The sequence below is a fragment of the Argentina anserina genome, chromosome 2 (assembly GCF_933775445.1).
Source record: "Argentina anserina chromosome 2, drPotAnse1.1, whole genome shotgun sequence".
NCBI lineage: Eukaryota > Viridiplantae > Streptophyta > Magnoliopsida > Rosales > Rosaceae > Argentina > Argentina anserina.
The window spans coordinates 28,386,461-28,406,433 of record NC_065873.1 but is presented as its reverse complement, the minus strand read 5'-3'; the positions used below and the strand labels follow the sequence as shown (position 1 = coordinate 28,406,433).

Sequence of the window (19,973 nt, the reverse complement as noted above, 5' to 3'; positions counted from 1 at the left end):
ATGAGATTCAAATGACTTTTAAAACGGGACGGAATCAAGATGAGATTAGAATTCAAGTAATTTATGCCCACCCTGATATTGTATGGAACAGTAGCTTTGATCTATGCTTAGAGCATCTCCAACACTAGTATCTATAATGTCTTTTCCTCTTGGCCCTAATTCATACTTTCAACATTTTTGGCTGAGTTCGAACCTGTGTAAACCTAAACTCTTACAACTTGACCGCCTGCTACACTAAAAGAACTGAGGGGGTATGTAGTACATTGAAGAACCTTGACACAACCTTTCATCAAGGCAGATGCAGGCGCTGCAGCGACTAGTCATGGTCAAGTACTCAATGAGATGTACAAAGCAAGGAGTGCCAGCCTTGGAGTTCACATCAAGAAAAGGAATATTGCTTTTGCTTGCAGAAAGATGTAAGTGGCCAGGGCAAAGACATAGTAGATGTTCTAGACTCGTAGAGGATATGTAGGTGACTTATGTCCAATGGGATGTGAAATCTGTATATTTTGGATCTGCTTGACAATGCATCTCTCATATCATCTAATCTAACAAGGCATCCAAGACAATTAACTTATATTTCTCTTCACAGACCAAGTACATCAAATTCGATGGTAATTCTGGGACTAGTACAAAATTGTATGATCCCGTTCTTGCAGAATAGTATAAAAAAAAAGTTTTTTTCACCAACAGTCCCTTAATTCTGGTGTACCTATCAATGTGATACCTCAACTCTTAATCGTACCAATGTGATATCCATACTCTAGTATTGCTATCATTGAAGTACTTCCGTTAGTTTTTTTCAACTTCTCCGTCATCTTGGTGGCGTGGCAAGTACGTGAGGCCCACAAAGAGGGTTAAAAGACAAAATTAACCCCATATGAGAGGAGCAATGTTTTTCCCGCCATTTATCTTGAGAAAGACACCCAACAATTCTAATTTTGGCGCCAATTTTCCATCCCTACTCTTTAATTTGTGTCTCTTATCTAAACTAAAGAACTACCACTAACCAGTCGACCACAATCTAATAAAACCTAGATCAATCTCATTTTCTATTTTTACCCTAGCACTTGTTAAACTAACAGAATAAATATAGAAATTTATATGGAACATCTCATTTCCACAATCTCATAAGAATATAGAAACACATAACTTAACAAAATTCAAATACATGCTTAAGTACCATTAGTTGCCACCTTTTATGTTGATCTGCCATGATTTTTGCTTGTAAGAACTAATGGTACTTAAACATGTATTTGAATTTCGTTAAGTTATGTGTTTCTATATTCTTATGAGATTGTGGAAATGAGATGTTCCATATAAATTTCTATATTTATTCTGTTAGTTTAACAAGTGATAGGGTAAAAATAGAAAATGAGATTGATCTAGGTTTTATCAGATTGTAGTCGACTGGTTGGCAGTAGTTCTTTAGTTTAGATAAGAGACACAAATTAAGGAGTAAGGAGGGAAAATTGGCGCCAAAATTGGAATTATTGTGTGTCTTTCTCAAGGTAAAGGGCGGGAAAAACATTGCTCATCTCAGATGGGGTTAATTTTATCTTTTAACCCTCTTTGTAGGCCTCACGTACTTGCCACGTCACCAAGATGATAGAGAAGTTGAAAAAAACTGACGGAAGTACTTCAATGATAGCAATACTAGAGTCTGGGTATCACATTGGTACGTTTAAGAGTTGAGGTATCACATTGGTAGGTACACCAAAATTGAGGGACGGTTGGTGAAAAAAACTCTAAAAAAAATTACTAACTAGTTCCCGTGAAAGCTATCATAACAAGAACAAAGGTTGAAGTCACATTCTCCATAAAATTTCTGAAATTTATATTTTGTTATATCAATAGCCAAGCATACTCATATATATCAATATATCAATGAAATTGTTGCGAGGCAACTACACGGTCACCTAACCTTATCATAAGTGATTAATTTAGGTATATAAAACCTGAAACATGACAATTTAAAGGGAATGACAATCTGGTCTAGAAAGAATATGACCTCGAGCTGAGGTCTTCCTCAGTTGAAATGGTACATGAATGCTCCGTGTTTCACATCATAAATAGTAATAAAAAGGCGAACCAGGAACGAATCAGAAGCAACACTCTACTCTTCCACCTTCACGGCTTCATCCTCCACACACTAAGCTAGACAGGGCTAATCACACTTTGCTCAGTTGCTGGAGTGGACTCTAGAGGGGTCGTGTGCGTCGGCCACTTGCTCTCCCACAAAGACGTGCATTTCTTGGAATAGGGTATTCATCCCTGATTGAAGTTGATGTCGTATAAACACGGAAATACAATTGCTGTCCAAGGTACTGTCGTGCCCAGAACTCGGTCCTTAAGTTCCACATTCCCACATTATCAAGTGAAAGATATATTGCTGTCCATGAACCAGGATATACCTTCATAAATGAATCTTCGTTAGAAAGAACGAATAGTCTACATTTAGGATTCTGGCTTCACCTGAGATTTGCTGCAATAACAAAGTCCAAAGTAGACCAAGGAGTTACCTGAGTGGTGGAACGAGCCACTGCATCTCGGAGATTGTACCCATTCCTACTAGCAGTTGTCCACTGGCCTCCATCCATGCTACAAATAAATTAAGAAGCAGCAAGATAAAGGAGAGTAGATTAGCATGGACCTCTATAACCAGCACCCAGAAATGAAGGAAAATAAAAACAGGAAAATGTGCTTAACTGCTTACCCAACAACAAAGAACTGATAACCATCAAGATGATAGCTCTGAACTATATCTTCGTCATTTTGGAACACAATTTCTACGAATGTTCTATAATCAGCACCCAAAACTGATGTGTCTTGGTACAATCCACCACCAGTAGGCCTGTCTGAGACGCTTCCAACACGGAAAACTCCACTGATTTGGTAGTAGTCAGCAAGCTTTAATGGAGTGTCTGCTGGGACAAAGGACACACTGTTGATTCCATATCTTTGCTTGCCATCTATTTGACCAGCAGAACTCGCGAGGATGTAGGTTTTGGTTAAGTTAATGAGTCCATAGTGGTATGATCCCTGTGGGTTCGGCCTTGGTCCACTTGCTGTAAGATTCGTCCTGAAACAACAAATGCATTAGGTTTTGAAGACATACTGATACACTATACCCCTTTTTTTTAGATATACATACAGTTTTCCTAATGATAATGGGAATAATGCATCTAAAAAATGGAATAGGCTAGTACCGAATAGAGCGAGCCTGGTTCAAAGACCAGTCAATTTGGATGGTAGGCCCACCTGGGGGCGGGCCAGAGACTTGTCCCCCAGCGCCGCTGTAATGAAGAATGCCGGTGGTGGTGAGGATCGGTGTGCTGAAACGAGAGGAAACCACAATGTAGTAGTCATGTCCGGGCTGATCAGCTGTTACTAGAACGGAGTAAGATTGGCCAACGTGTACATCAAGAGATGAGTAGGTAGTTTGGAGGGTGTGTGTTCCTTCCACCTCCACCAACTTCATTTTGTGGTCTTGAATGCGGAAGTTGAGCGAGTGTTGTAACCCAACGTTGGATATCCTAAGCCGGTAAGTCTTTCCTGAATGGACAAAACACACACAATGGTAACTTTAATATTGAAGTCTTGGTATCAACATTTGGAAGCACTGAAATAACTGAATGAGATCCAAGACACACCTTGCTCAAAAGTGAGAGAAAACTGATTGGGCCCGCGACCATTGATAAGGATTCCATCAGGGAAAGGCAGCTTCTTACCAGCATCAAGATGAGCTTTCAAGGTCTACACAAATCAAGTGAATCAGCAATTATTAATCATTTAATCCAAATGGCGTAAACAGCAATCAAAATCAATAAGGTTCTTTTCAACCACTCGTCCTTGAGCTTCAGCCAAAAACAAACACTTGCAGGCCCTAATAATTGCGGACCCGGGCTTTTGCTTATTATTAAAGTGTGTGGGCCATACTCAGACAAATTGTTTTTTCAGGTCCATTGTTTCAAAATAGTAGAAATTGCAAGCAAATACATGTAGATAGCAAATAAGTTCTGACATCAAAACACTTGAATTTGCAATGGGTAGGTAGAGAAGGAAACATGCATATACTGACAGCGCTACATTTTGGACCACGGATCTGTGCACATAAGTTATCCATGGCCCTCAGATCAATAAGCCTACGAATTTCAGGAATGAGTCAAATTTACTAAGGAGAGAATGTGTGAGCAACATTTAGGTAACAGATATGTCATCTGAAGACTGTGAGCACATACTACATGTCACACGCGTACGATCTACTTATACATGGTTTGCAATACAGGTCAAGTTCTTGACGAGAAAAAAATATATATACAATCAGAATTTTGGTTTGGGTGTTTTGAGTACTTAGTGGGTTTCTAATGCCTGTTTAATTGAAAGAGAAAAAAAAAAAAGACAGACAAATCACATGAATTTTTTTTGTTTTGTTTTGTTTGTCTTCTTTTTTATTTTGGAATAAGAAACACATGTTTTACCGACACACCAGAGCACACAAGTCAACAAACTCAGCTGTCCAAAGAATGAAAAAAAGTAATGCCAGCACTGAGAAGCTAGAACATTCATTTTGCCATCCTCAGCAAGTACTAGTAATGACAGTAGTGGATGAAGACAAAGTAAAGATATTTTACCGTGTGGTTAGATTTGTACCAATCTCCAATGAGAACGGTATAGTCACCGGAGGGATCCGGAAAAGGAACCGGAATCCTTGGCCTGCTGAGAATTCTGATGCCTCCGAAACCACCGGCGGCCTTGTGAAATGCAAGGGAAGGGAAGTAGTAGAAACTCCCAATCTGATCCTTCACTTGGAGAATGTATGTCAGGTTCCTCCCTGGTGGTATTGGGCAAGTTGTTCCATATACACCATCCTGAAATGAGTTATGTCTTTGCTGGATACCATTCCTTCATTTTCACAACAACCAAACATCAAACATTATTCACCAGATTAATCACATCATTATTTACTAGCTGTTTTGCAATTATATCAACTGTTCTAATGCCTTTCTCAAGACAATTAATTTCCATCTATATCAAGGAGGTTGTTTTCATACCATACCCAAGAAGAGACCAAGATTCAAAGGTAATTTTCTTTTTCTTTTTAGTGGTGGATTTAGCTAAAAGTTGCTTTCTCTTCCTCAACAACCTCAACAAGGAGCCAACTCAGCCAAGGACAAGTTATAATTTAGTCATTTTTAGAAATTATCAATCTCAACCACTAAAATTAATACCTCTCTTCGTTTCAAAAAAAAAATATATTAATAACTCTCTCCATGAAGATCACCCTTATATTATCCTTTTATAAAATTCATTTTCCACAGGGTCACAAGTGCATTAAGCCGCCAAGCGCTCAAGCCTACATAATTGCTCACCTAATCTCACATGCGAATCACATAAATGCCCTCAGTCTCTCTGACTCTTTTCACAAAAAAGAAAGGTTTTCTCAATCATCAAGGGAAATATCAACATCAGTAAATCTAAATCAGGTAATCTGAACAAGTATCGATCTATTACTAATAAAAGTGACCAGATCCACGTCCTCTATTAACAGATCACTAAATAAAGAAACTATAGGCACTGCACACTCAGATCTAACTCAAAGTCGAAACCGGCGGTCTTCTCCGTCACCGGAATACTGATGCTTTTACTTGTTCTTAGTTCTTTTGCTTATTAAAAATGCACGTAAATCCAACAGAGGCGTCATACATTCTCTTTAATCAACAAAACCTAATGTACGTGCAGTACCAGCTACGCCGACGAAGGCTGGCGGTATTAAGAAAGGAATCACATGACTACAGTAACGAAAATGTCCTCACCCCGCACTCTGATCAAAGGCTTATAATAAGGATTAGCTAGGGTAATTTTGTACTTTTCCACAAGCCGAATAATTAGCTATAGACAATTAGGCCTAATATACTGAAAGAGAGTGAAAGTGTACCATGAGAGGAGGAAAGGTTCGTCCAAGCTGTTGAAGACATTGATAATGAGATTGTCATTGGTGACGGAGTTAATATCCGGGCCGGGGAACTGGCCGTTGATTAGTATTCCCTGAAAAACAACCAGATCCGATCAATTTCAATGAGATCAAAAACGGGCACAACTTTTTGTCTTGCGGATCATACAACTTATATATACGAGCTATATATTACCATTTGGCGAACACCGAGCGGGTAGATGTCGCCGTAAGTGACATTCCACTGGAAGAATCTGTAGGGATCTTCAGCGGTGACTACGGCGAAGAGAGTGGCGGTGAGGCTGAGGTATAGCAGTGCCGAAATGGCACCTCCCGCCAAGTTTAGCGGCATTTTGACAAGGGGGTATATAACAAGATGAAGAATCCTTCTCCCAGAGGCAGAGAGATTTTGCCTCTTGGATTATAGAGTGGGAAAAGAGAGAAATGCTAGCTGGGGGAGAGAAGAGTGACTTTAAGAGCACCGACGAGTGACAAGGACTCTGGATGGGGGCTCGGCAAGTGTGTATTTAAGTGCGGTACAGAGAGAGAGAGAGAGAGAGAGAGAGAGAGAGGTGACTATAGCTTGGCCGCAAAAAAGAGAGGGAAAAAGGAAAAAGGAAAATCAGATTTTGTTTTGCATTTTATTTTTTGTAAAATTGAGAATATTGGAAAAATGAGGAGAAAATGAAAATTGCGGTGTCGGTGGGGGCATTATTCATATATGCATTATGAAATTGGGAAATTTGAAGTAGTGTGTGTTGTTGTCTCCCCACATGGCAAGGTGGTTTTGGATTGGAACTCACTGTGACCAGGGGGGCGGTGGTGGCTTCATTTTGGCGGCATCCAAAACCAATTAGCGAGTGCATGTGGATTTTGTGACCAGTTTTTTACAAATAGGGCCCCTTCTAGCCCTCATCACTCATCAGTCATTACTTCAGTAGTTAATAGTCCAGTCAACCATTTCTTCTCCGACCTTCACTTGCCCATTCCCCCCTCTTAATCTTAATCTAGTGAAGGGTTGATAATGCAACCAAACCAGAGATCTACTCTATGGACCTAAGAAGCACTACGAGACGTTGTTTGTGAGCCGTGAAAATTGCATTAAAGCTCATTACTATATTTAAGAACAGGTTGAGTAAAAAGGTCTAATGAGATCGCATATGACTCCTCATTTCGAACTTACCCTCAATTACATATCACGGATCATACACTTCGTGCCTACTTAATTTCCAACTCGTGTTCGAACAGATCTTACCACTAACAATGATGGTAGTTTGTCTCCGACGCCGCAGATGAAGATGAGAAGTGATGATAGTTAAATGAACTGGGACACGCTCTTCCTTAAGATACATCTTCACGTGGTAGTTTTCAATTTTACTTTTTCAGGGTTATTAATCTTGGCTTACTCTGAAGTCTGAACCAATGTGCCTGAAATCAGTGAATTGTTTGTCGACGTAGAGGTGCCAGCAAAGCAGATAGGAAGTATAAACACGAGCGGGAAGTACAATCTAACCAAAGTTTTCCAAAGCAGGCAACTAAAATACACTTCCAGTCTTCCACAGTTCTACTTCTTAAAGTGACCAAATTTAGGATGCACATGGCTCAGAACGTGGCAGGCTAGGCCCCCAAATAACACATGCTTACGCGGTTTGGAACTAATTTCAGTAATTTGAGAAACAAAGAATAAACCAAATGCACACGAATTTCAAATGCAGCACCAAATCCAACAACAAATCAGGCAAGGTTTAACAAGAAGCTTTAGGGCTGGGTGGCAGGACAGGTTAACCGTGATTAGTGGGCATGCTGAGGTTTAAACCAACCAGCATACAAGGCAAATCAACGTCTATGTAGCACGGCTGTTTGTGTGTAACATTAATAAAGACTTAAAAAAGAGAAATCCAGAACTTCTGTGGGACTAATAATCATGTAGTGAGACCACAGAAAGGATAAACAAACAGACATTGCTTTCTCACAAATCTCAATTCAACAACCTATAGATTTCAAAATCATAAAATGATTGGTATATTAGTCATTTTTAGCAGGCTTCAAAATTTGAATTTGATGACATGACAATACTTTCTTGGACAGCTTTAATTGGAAAAACGAGGAAAGCAATACAGCCGGGAGGGTGAGACACAACCAAAAGGAAATACACAGTAGAAACTATAACAGTAAGCTAGTAATGTGAAAGCAAATTATAAACAGGAAACACAACACTACCTCTCCATTACTCCATACATTCTTAGGTAGCAATGAAATGTCTTTATACTTATTGGAGCCCCATATGATGGTAAAACATAGACAATGTTAGTCTGATGTAGACCAACCAAAACAAAGGGACAACACGATATGCACGAAGCTCAGTAGTCCAGTTACAGTCGAGGGCATACAAGTACAGTATTGCTCGAGGTTAATATCAGCATCCTCTAATTATGCAATAACTGTTAGTTTAACGGAAGACGCCAGAAACTGCCCCCGAAGCCAAGGCTACAGGGCCATTTGACATATAAATGCAATGAAGGCTTTTATATTTATTGAACACACAAAAAAAAATTGAAATTTGCTGATATTGAAGAAGGTGAGAAACTATGGTTCTCTAATTCATGACTTAATTGACATTCTATTTGGACAGCTCGCCAATTTACTCCTCCCAAACTAATTCTAATCAACTCACAATCATCGGGCTGTCCAAAAGTAATCATAATCCAACCAGCCTACTTACGCACTGAGACAAACAAGAATCTAAGATATGGCTAGATTGTAGAGATAGATGCAGGTGACACTTCAAAGATTTTACGTGTTTACGTATATCACCTACCTATATTTGAGCATATCTATAGTCATACAAAATTCATGCACATCAACACAATCTGGTATAATTCTGCCAAGAAGCTACTCAAGACTTTGATAAGTCCACGCTTCAAATTCAAGCAAAATGAAAGAAGCGATGAGAAATTGAGAACACATCTATTGGAATACAACTACAATTATAATATAAGATCAAAATCAAAGACCATATGCTTTCTTTCCTTACCTAACTCAATTACTGCTAGCTTCACATTGCAAACGGATTGTTAAATGTCTTACACAAACCTACAACTTCATTGGCTCATGTATCCTAAAGCTTTCATAAGAAAAACTGCAAAAGAACTAGAACCCTCAACTTTACCTGGAATGGCTTTAAAACAAACAACTCTATAACTTGCCTCCTATTCTCTGATTTCAATTTAAATACCAAATAGTGTAATATGAAGCCATGAGTAGCAAATGTCATATGGAATTCCAATTATTAATCCCATCCTAAAATTGAAGATCAAACAAGCACTTCCACTAAATTGAGCATCCAAATTCTCAAAACTCAACTTCATTTCCGCTTACTCACAGGGTTGGGGCTTCGTCCGGAACTCACTGTTGGTCGCCGAAGAGACGGCGGAGCCTGGCGGCGAAGGCACCAGTGGGGTCCATAGAGGCTTCGTGGAGGAGGTCTCTCTTGATGTTGCTCATTCGGTTGTCTAGGGTTTCCTTCTCCTCTTTCAGCGCCGCCGTGTCCTCCTCTAGATCGTGGAGGCGGTACTTCTGGCCCAGCGATCTCATACTTAGAAGCAGGATCCCGGTCATTGCGAAGAATTGGATGAAGCTGTCCTTGCGCTTCACCGCGTTTTTCCAGAACCCTAACGGTTTTCGGAAGCCGGGGGCTGAGCCCGGCGGTGGTGGTGCGGCCATGACTTCAGACTTTGCAAGAGAGTGATGGTGTAGACTGGACAGAACCTTCTCCCTTATTTTCGTTCCTTGCACACTATAAATCACGTGCCAATCACGTGAACGATCTTTACAAACCAATTCTTTTTTCTTCGTGTTTACAATTTAATTTTTATTTTCATTCTACACACCGAGGTACAAATAAAACAACAGTCTAAAGAATACTAAATACTGCAAATGTTGTAGCCTTGCTTTCGATTCATATTATATTACAATGTCTTCTACTATTTATCAGTATAAAATTGGAACATGATACATCAATTAATTCTACCCAACCTGGTTTTAGTAAACAGTCCTGGATAGAATGAAACGCAAAATTAATGTTACATGAAACCAATGCATGAGGATTCTGGAACTTCAATACTGACCATTCACAATTTCACATTGAGTGAGGCAATTCATCTGTCTACTCTGATTGGAAAAAGAGGAAGATTAAGTATATTTCCCTTGAAGCTCTTTATCATTCCTCTTGACAGTCACAAAGAGCATTCAACTACTTCATTTGGTTTCTTTAACTGCCCACGCGACTGCCGTTATCTGATACTATATCAGAAGTAGTCCAAAGTCCCACAATTGTTTGTTCTCAATACTTTTAGTTCCATTACTTTGTTTCGTATCCTTCTTCTGATTGTTATTAACTCCCCGATTCCGACCAATTCCTAGCTTCGGCAAGCCCTTATTCAGGCCCTCAAGCAAAACACAAGCCTTGCACCATTTCTGTACAGTAAAAAAATACATATGATCAGATTCTAGAAGCAATTCATGGCTACAGAAAACTGTAGTTAGCAACAAGGCTTAGTTTCACTAGATCATTTAGTCGTCCAGGATGTTGCTTTAGCTATCAAAATTTTGAATATCGGTGAGAGTGATTGAGCTAGTATGATAAAACTCAAAGGTCGACCAAGCAAGTTATTCAGTTAACTTGCACTCAGAGATACAAATGCCAACAGAAGGTCTCGACTTGGCAATGAAATAGTGAATGAGCAGGCGTACGAAGACATTTTGATAGCAGACTAAATGAATACACTTCTAATTCCAGAATTTCTGTACAACAATTCAATCTTGTTTAGCCTCTCATCTATACCGTATTATTTGTTGTTGTACATGATAAAAGAAAAAAGTAAATTATTATTAATAACTAAAATGCATGAGTGATTAAATCATAATTCATAAATCAGTGACACACAATGTAGTACTAATCAAGTACTGGTGGACAGTAGGTGCCTCATTGAACATGTTTATTGTAGAGATTTATGATTTTAGGTCTTTGTAGACAGAGAGTTTAGGTTTAATGTCTCTCTTTCAGTTCGACAATTTCATTAATTAAGGTGTCAGTGTAGCTGGACAACCCATTTTATTCAAAATTGCAACTATGCTTCGCAGTAGTCGAGTTGTCTTTCTGGTATGTCAACTCTATATTAAAACAAATAGAGTAGCTATCAGCGTACTCTTTGCTAGTTGGTACCTCGTTGAGTATGTTTGTAATAATCTCTGATATTATTTTAGATCTTTATAATAAGGGGTTCAAGCTTTATGTCACCAATTTACATTCGACAATTTCATTTATTAAGACTTCCGCACAAGCCATTTATTCAAAAAAAAAAATCAAAATGGCAGACATTGTCATTCATCGAACTTATGTAATGTTGAAGCGCTTTAGCAATTAAGTATTCATTAAGTACTGGCTTCTAAACCTGTAATGTATTAACACTAGCAGCATCTGCGAAGAAACTCTTACATAAATAGTATCGTTTAAAATATACACCTAGGACAACAACAAACTTACTTTGTTCAACATTTGTTTTGCTTATCTTGTCTTGTTTTTTAAATAATATTCTCAGAGGCTAGCTGTACATGAGAAAAGCAGACTATATGTGGTTGACATTTTTGGCTTAAACGCCATGATACTATTGATGCTTCATGCTGAGTATAGTGTTGGATGGTTTTCACAATGCAGTCGCACTATGAGAAACGTAAAATGACAAAAAAAAGGATAATAGTTGGTGGTAGCATTAAAATTATTAGCTCATCTTTCATCGTCTATTATCGACACTCTACACTGTTTCTTAAATAATTTTCTCAGAGGCTAGCTATACATGAGAAAGCAGCTGCACTATGAGAAACGTAAAATGACAGAAAAAGACAATAGTTATAGCTAGTATTACGATTATCAGCTCATCTTTCATCGTCTATTATCGACATCCACACTAACTTCAAGGAAACATTTGTCAGCTCAGTACAATTTAAAGCAGTTGACTCCCTCTATCTCTGTCATTTTATTTCAAGTAGCTAGTTCTCAGACCTGTATATATGAGACAGTGTCTTTAGACCTTTATCCTCATCTGATGAAGTACTAATTAAGCACCTAGGCACCTCATCAGATGCCAGATAAACGTCCATTCTATATATTTCTCTTCTCCTCAGTGTTGTCGGAAACGCTGATCCTCCCTGCGATCTCCGTTCCTGATCGAGCGTACCCAATCGCGGTACTTCAGCGACCTGAGTCGCTATCTTCAGCGTATCACGACTTTCTTAGGACTCTTTTGGTATTTTGATGGTTTTTGTATTAGTTAATTATTATGCTTATCCAAAGATAAAATGCTTATCTGGCTCTTAAACCATTCTCATTCATTCTAAATTAACTTTTATTTATTTATAATTACTTACCAACAAACTTCCAAATTCTCTTATTTGTCTATATATTAAGGTTAATAAAATCTGTGGGAATACAAAAATATTTTTATTTAATATAAATTTGTTTACTTGAAGCATACCCTTAGCGTATCCTATACAAGTACTTGTATCGCGTACCCGTACCCTAACGTCCCAAGTTTTTGGTAACACTACTTCTCCTAGCCATGCCTACATTGCCTCCTCTATGATGAATCTGCCACCATATGTACCTATCAATATCCTCCTCTTCCTATTATCTTTTCCTTACGCTAGCTCAGTTTCTTTCAACATACAGTAATTTAATGCCACGGAAGGCATTTATCGTATAGTAGTAATAGTTATACCCCTCGTTCCTACTTGAGTCGGCTAGTCGGCCTAGTCCCGTCCCTGGAAGCTAAGATGGGAGTAGCGTTGAGAAAAAGTATGCATGCAGTTTTAAATTTATTCTTTCTCTGCAAATCTATATTTGCAAAGATCTGGAAAATTAGGTTCGCAAAATTGCTCGTGGTAATCTATTGTGTATATGTAGGGAGCACATTATTTGGTACCCATTCCCAATGCTCCAAAACACATCGATGGAACTCATGGAAGTATGATGCTTTCTTGAGCTTCAGCGGAGAAACCCGCAAAGGTTTCACTCACTTCTTGTATAGAGCCCTAGAAAGACGAGGACTCAAAGTTTTCAGGGATCAAGAACTTGAAAGAGGCGCAAACATTTCTTCGAACCTCATGACTGCAATCGAAGAGTCGAGGGTTGCCATCGTTGTCCTTTCACCAAAGTACGCTTCTTCAACTTGGTGTTTGGACGAGCTCACAAAAATTATGGAGTGCATGGAAGTCAAGGGTATAACAATTCTTCCCATATTTTATAAGGTGAAGCCAACAACTGTAAAAAATCAAAGAGGAGCTTTTGCAAAATCCTTTAACAAGCATGAAACCAACTATGTTGAAGACAGAGCAAAAGTGCAAAGGTGGAGAAACGCTTTTACAAAACTGAGCGGCATTGCTGGGTGGATATCAGCGGAATGGTATGCACCATGTTTATATTTCTTTCCTACATATCAATATATGATAATATGGTCGCTGTTTGAGAAAAAAAAACTTTTAGATTGATCAATTTTAGGACATGTTGTAATGTTTAATTAATGTGGTATCTAGTTTTATACCCATTTTTTAGTACATGTTTTTAAAATAAACTCGCATATCATTTAATTATAATTTTTACTCAAATATTATCAAATAAGATACTAGATTGTCTTTCATTTTAACAAAAATCACACATTATCACTATTTAATTCTAATTAGTCAACTTTAGTATTACATTCTCTTTACCTTAATTATAGATTGCATGTGATTTTACAAGTTTTTTTTTAACTCATCATTATTGCTAATAAATTATATTCAAATTAAGGTAGATAATGAATGTAAAACTTATATTTTGCTGATTTAAGATTTCTATCTTGAAGGTAAATTTTTGTGAAACTTGAAAATTATTAGGTTGTTAACTTGTTATATTATAGTCTTTTACACGGATATTTTAAGTTTCATTTATCTCTTTATAACCTAAATTAAATGTACGTAGGAGTTTAAGTGTTTAACATAATTAATAGGTATCTCTTTAATTACAACATAAGAATGAGAATCATCTATTTATAAGGTTCACTTAGAATTTCTAGTATATATATATCTATGATTCTCGTCTATAGAACTCTACTTTTTATTGAGGAAGACATTTATACAGAGAAAGTTTAATATACCTCTTTATTATATGTTATAATGTATGTATATACCTATGATTCTTGTCTAGAAAATTGTATATTACCCCTTACAATGGATTAATATGACAATATACCTAAAAAAGAAGAAAAAGATAATTCAACAAGAACAAGATGTGTACCTCACATTAAGAAACATTTACTGAATCAAGATCTTTTAGTACCTCATATACTTTTATATGAATTTCTCATATAAATCATATTGCTTGAAAAATAAGAACTGTGTAAAATTTTGCAAAATTGCATTGATATAAGAACATGAAGTTGCAAAACTGAATTTTGTGATGAATATATATTTATATACACACACACAAATTGATGTTAGTAATATGAATTTAATACAATTGTTCCGGGAGAATTATTATTCTACCCTTGGGTGTGTCTTAGCCTAATAGGTTTCCTGTTAGGAGATAGATTAACATATCCGTAATAGATTAGGACTCCGAATCCTACGGGATTGTGGTTTTGCAATGCCTATATATAGGCCCCCATATCATTCAATAATACACAATTATTTCATACTGAAACACGTTATCACGCACTTTGCTCTAAAACCCTGAACTTTTAGAGCCATAGAATTTTTTTTCTTCTCTTCTCCTCCGCCGGCCTCCGGCATCTCCTCGCCGCCGCTGCAGCCCCTGTATCGCTGCCCTTGCACGCTGCCCCTGCAACACCCCCGCACGCTGCCCCTGCAACACCCCTGCGCGCAGCCCCTGCATGCTACCCCCGCATCGCAGCCCCTGCAGGCCCTGCTCGCTGCCCCTGCACGCACGCATGCACCCCTGCACGCAGCCCCGCAGGGTCTCCTCCGCATTTGTTCCGCAAAAACATCTTTTGCCCCGCAAGACCCTGCATCAAAGGATTCAAAATTGCTCATCCCGCATATCTACACAAGAAACGCGAACTTCACAAGCAAACTCTTCGCTCAAGAGAAGTTACTCCCGTCTTCTCTACCCTTTTGGGCCTATGGACTGCCGAGCACAATAGCCTTTTGGGCTTCATACTATATTTTCCTTTCCTTTTCCTTTTTTCCAATTTCATTCTTTAAATGTTTATTGGCACGTTTTTATTTCTAACGATATTTCACGTGCTCATATAGGTAAAATCATTGCTCGTCGTACTATGGTGATGACATTCATGCCGAGATGGACGATACTTTTGTCATCTACATACAATTTTGATCGTATCCTCCCAAGATTTTTATGTCATCAGACGAAGATCGAAAAGGAATTCATCAAGCAACTTCATGCATGACGATCGATTTGCAGAGCAATTTACTTATATGCGGTCTATTTGGCAAACCAACAAGTATGTTTTTCTTAAAGTTGCTGCTTTTGAACATATATATATAAATTATCGGGCGCTATTAGCCTTTTTCATGTCTTCTTTTCCGGCCTTTCTTATAACGCCGATGAGACCAAAGAGGGATATGATTCCCCTCTTGGTCGACGTTTTTTCGTGTGACGGTCCTGGGGGAGTCACGTTATTATTTAAAGAGAAGAAATCGATTTCGTGTGGTTGTCTGAGTACACCGCTGTTTTGGGTGCGATCATGAGAATCGCCGATATGCATTGATTATTTTGTGACCATATACATCACAACCCTCCTAATTCCGGTTACATACTTGAATATTTCGATTATTCGAAACATATACAACCCTCGTTTCTTATGGATGCGTCGCCATCGCGACTGTTATTTGAATGTTTGAGTTTTCTTAAACTCATGTCTATAAACGATAATTCCAAGGTCTACGTACTCATTTATTTGAATTGATTCATTACTCTGATGCAACACTATTTGCTGACAAAAGATCCCAAAAATAACGAATTCTATGGGACACACTTCAAGTGATTTAATGAACGTCTATGACGTTGTATTATCAGAGTTGACCTTGATGCATACTCCACATCCAAGAAACGCATGTCATTTTTGGCACATGTATCTATTTCTTGAGGGACTTTTGGAGATGGAAACGTAACATTCTTCCATTCTCAAGTAAGCACATTTTTGAGCCTCAGGCTAAGGCTCCGCCCAATCCGATATGCAAGATTTTGTTGCTACGGACTTTTGATTAGTCAATCTATTTTGACTATGTTTTTTGCTTACTATTTTTCAAGTATGACGTTGGCATTGCCATGTTTCTTGCTCGACTTTGGCTTACGTCATCTATTGGAATTGGAAGTTTGGTTGTGTTGTATTAAATATTGACATATTCTATAAAATTTCTCGTATTTCTTGTTTATAAGATTGACTCGTGAGAATTTTATTTGCCTTGGCTTAGCATGCATGGTCAACGTTTGCAACTCACGTGGTTTTTAAATTGGCCGTTTTTGGGTTACATGGGACTCCAATCGCACTACATTGTAATTTTGGACCTTCAAATTTGGAAAACGGACCTCAGAACTTCAAAATTGAAGTCATTTTTCCCGGTTACTGTTCTAGCATTTCCGGAACGTTTTCCGGCGTTTTACCGGCGTATTCGCCACCTTCCAGCCATATTCCGGCGTTTCCGGCACCGCCACCCTGTTCCTACCAGCGTCCCCTGTCGGACCTGAGGTTCCGGCCTCCATACCGGTCAGTTTCCGGCCGCCGTCAGCCGGTTTTCCGGCAATCTGCGCCGCCGGTTTCCGACGAGTTTTCCGACGATTTTTTCGTCGTTTCTCGTCATTTTTCCGGCCTATTTCCAGCAGTTTTTACTGCCACGTTTTCCCAGTCTAAATTTCACCTGGTTTTGAGTTATTTTGACATGGTTTTTCGGTTAATTTTCCGGTTTTCTCCAAGTCGTTTCATAGCTCAAACGATTTTATTATTATTGGTGACCACCCGCACCAATTGGATGGTCTTTACCACCCAAATTTTTTGGTATTCAACTGCTCTAATACCATGTTTTTCCAACTCTTAAGTTGAAGAATGTAGTTCTATTACCATGTGATACACTCAATGGGATTGCACATTTGTTTCAATCCCCCTCTTACAATATCCTACGGCGTATTGTCTAGAGAAGTTCATCGCGTTGTTGACTCTCTTAATTTTATTTTGAGCATGTCCCGGCGTGAAATCGAGTGTCTTGCTAATTGCGTAACCACCCACACTGTCCTACGGCGCAGGTAGTTGTTTTACGGATCTCGTGCGGAGATTGTGTTCTATATCTTCGTGCCTTGCTAAGTTTTAAAGGCCATACATGCCAATGATGGATTTTCATCTTGATATTTGTGTTAAGAATGGAGAGGAATAAATCTGTCAAATTTCATTGACAATAGCTTTTTCAAGCTTAGATAGTAGCTTTGTTAGCCTGCATACATAGCTTTGCTTGTCTGCAGCAGTAGCTATAAGTAACTCAATATTCTTTGAATCATGGATTCGGTTTTGCTGTCTGCTCAGTTTTGACATGATCGTTTTTTTGTCATTTTGAACAAGATATGATGATTCGAGTTTTTTGAAATTCACATTATCATCTATTTTTCATGTTCACGAAGCGATTGGAGGACCACCTCATTCGTGGTCCACACGGTGAGGCCGTGCCTATCCGTGTCATGCACGGTGAGGCCGAGCCTGCCATTCTCGGCGGCTCCATGGCATTTAGGCCATCGGTGGTGGCATCCCATCCTTCACAGGAGCTTGTGATGCCTCCCGTGTTTTCTAATGCCTCCATGGTAATCTCTGATGCCCATCACTCATTTTGCAAAGCTTGTTCTTTTGCTAGATTTCAAGGAAGTCCTTATTTGCTAAGGCTCCAACCGAGAACATTCCATTCTTACGAAGTATTTAAGGTGACATTAGTGGACCCTATCCAACCGAATACATACATTTTTCGGTATTTATATGGTATAGGTTAAGAGCATCGACGCGTTGGTCACACGTCGCTTTGCTTTCCACAAGAAACGCTGCATTCGATAAAGTTTTTAACTATGATCATCATCCTAAGGGCTCACCACCCTTCCTATCCTCTCAAATCTATTTGATTGGATACCGTTTGAGAGTTCACCTCCACGACTTTGATGATTTCGTTTTGCATATCTACTAGGATCGTCGTTGAACATATTATTCCTCATGTTCATTCATTGTACAATCTAGCAGAGCTCGGACTTGGTTATGGGTACTAACCTGCTGATTTTTGCATGGGGATATGTAATGATGTTGCATGCAGCGACACTTATTCGTTTTAGACCCACAACTTGCCAAGCGTTTAGTGCGTACCAGATGGTTACTGGATACGATCCCAACGTTCTTTTCATTAAACGCCTATTTGGTTAAAGTTGTTTATGTGCCTCTATTGTAGTTATCTCAATGGGTCTACTTGAAACGATTAAGTATTCTTGTTGGTTATGATTTATGAATCACCAACACTTGTCCGCTATTTCCAATCTACAACCGTTGATCTCTATCCTGTGATATTAGCAGACTGTCACTTTTAACGCCAGGAATTGACGTGGTGTGGCACTATGTCTCATTAAGATCCCGCACTACTCAAAGTGAGTAAATGTGCAACGCATTATTTATCTCCACAAAGTCAAAGATTCGATGCTCAATGACTTTACTGATATTGCAAAAGTGACGAGATCGCACATAAATGCTGTGATGTGCCGGTAAGGTTGGAACTCTCAGAATATGAGAGAATTTCATATGACCTGGTCCTAGCACCGTTGGCACCATCCCTGACAGTGGGAAGGAAGCCGGCGATGACACCATCATACGCTGTGGTGTTGTCGGCGCCCGTGGTATTGCACCACAAGATGGACTAGTAAGGGTCATAGCTTCGGTCTTGGCTCCTACCTAGATGAGGGGGAGACCATTATTCTCTGGAATCAAAACCAGAACGAAGCGAAATGCGTAGGCACAAGTATTTCGCCCATCATCAAGAGATATTCTCTAAACATTTGTATCAACTAAGTTTATGTGGGACGCTACAGACTCCTTTTGTTGATGTTAGAGAAGAATACAAATCTCACAAATTGATCATATACAGCGCGTGCGTGTGTTTAATAGATTGATCTCCCATGATTGATGATGTATTCGCTTATGCTCTTATTCCGTTGTAAAGTATCAACGATGAGCAACTTGACCGAAGTGGAAAGAATCAATATAGGCTGAACTAGACTTGTTATATTGGTCGTTGTTCATAAGTGTAATGAGAAAGATGAAGTCATGCGATATATGCAGGACTTATGGCGCAAAGATTGTCTCATTATCCTAGTATTGACTACGATGAGTTATATTCTCTCGTTATGGACATAATTGCTTTCCGCTACTTGATCAGTAGTAGTGTCCATGAAAACTGATTTGCAGCATATGATAGTGGTCATAGAATATATGTAAAGGGATATTGACGCAGATATGAGAGTGCTCGAGGGACTTTAAATGCCTCCAGACCACGGAGAGCTTATGTAATCAGATTGCGACGTTCGAGAGAACGTAGTACAATCGGTTGCAAGAACTCATACCCATATGTGTTCATATGAAAGCTAATTCTTGATTCTCTATTCCGTCTAAGTAAAGATGATGAAGAGATTCAATGAGCTATAGATTCATATATGTAAGTGTTGTTGGGACACTATTGCTTTCATTATGACGTGATTAACTATGCGCCTATGCATTGTCATTGGACTTGCATTGCTTCTTTGACATGAGTTTAGTTCTACACTTAGTGAACCAACACAAATCCTATCCACACCAACGCCGCCAGCAGCTCCAGCAACATCAACGTACGCCTTGGTGTAGTAGTCGATACTGGTAGCGTAGAGGATGCGTACGGTTCCGTCTCGGACCAAAATCAGTCATTCATTGGTCCATTCCCCCATTCTTTTCGCGAAAGA

At 38.9% G+C, this 19,973-nt stretch overlaps 2 protein-coding genes across 2 annotated transcripts; both read right to left on the bottom strand.

The window, feature by feature from the left end:
- Nucleotides 1–1,912: 1,912 nt before the first annotated feature.
- On the bottom strand, nucleotides 1,913–6,455 carry LOC126785024 (L-ascorbate oxidase homolog). The gene is made up of 8 exons (XM_050510597.1): nucleotides 6,150–6,455; nucleotides 5,939–6,048; nucleotides 4,635–4,905; nucleotides 3,654–3,756; nucleotides 3,210–3,555; nucleotides 2,717–3,082; nucleotides 2,523–2,601; nucleotides 1,913–2,414 (listed from the first exon to the last, which is right to left on the bottom strand). The coding sequence occupies exons 1-8, from the start codon at nucleotides 6,303–6,305 to the stop codon at nucleotides 2,202–2,204; spliced, it is 1,644 nt and encodes a 547-aa protein (XP_050366554.1). The 5' UTR covers nucleotides 6,306–6,455; the 3' UTR covers nucleotides 1,913–2,201.
- A 2,700-nt stretch (nucleotides 6,456–9,155) lies between these two features.
- LOC126784546 (uncharacterized) lies at nucleotides 9,156–9,685 on the bottom strand. The gene has a single exon (XM_050510011.1). The coding sequence runs from the start codon at nucleotides 9,674–9,676 to the stop codon at nucleotides 9,359–9,361; it is 318 nt and encodes a 105-aa protein (XP_050365968.1). The 5' UTR covers nucleotides 9,677–9,685; the 3' UTR covers nucleotides 9,156–9,358.
- Between the last annotated feature and the right edge of the window lie 10,288 nt (nucleotides 9,686–19,973).

Coding starts and splice junctions, on each gene's coding strand:
- LOC126784546 (XM_050510011.1), bottom strand. CDS start 9,676: ATGGCCGCACCACCACCGCCGGGCTCAGCCCCCGGCTTCCGAAAACCG.
- LOC126785024 (XM_050510597.1), bottom strand. CDS start 6,305: ATGCCGCTAAACTTGGCGGGAGGTGCCATTTCGGCACTGCTATACCTC. Junction 3,556..3,653: donor TTCTCTCACTTTTGAGCAAG/GTGTGTCTTGGA, acceptor TTGTCCATTCAG/GAAAGACTTACCGGCTTAGG. Junction 2,602..2,716: donor TATCAGTTCTTTGTTGTTGG/GTAAGCAGTTAA, acceptor ATTTATTTGTAG/CATGGATGGAGGCCAGTGGA.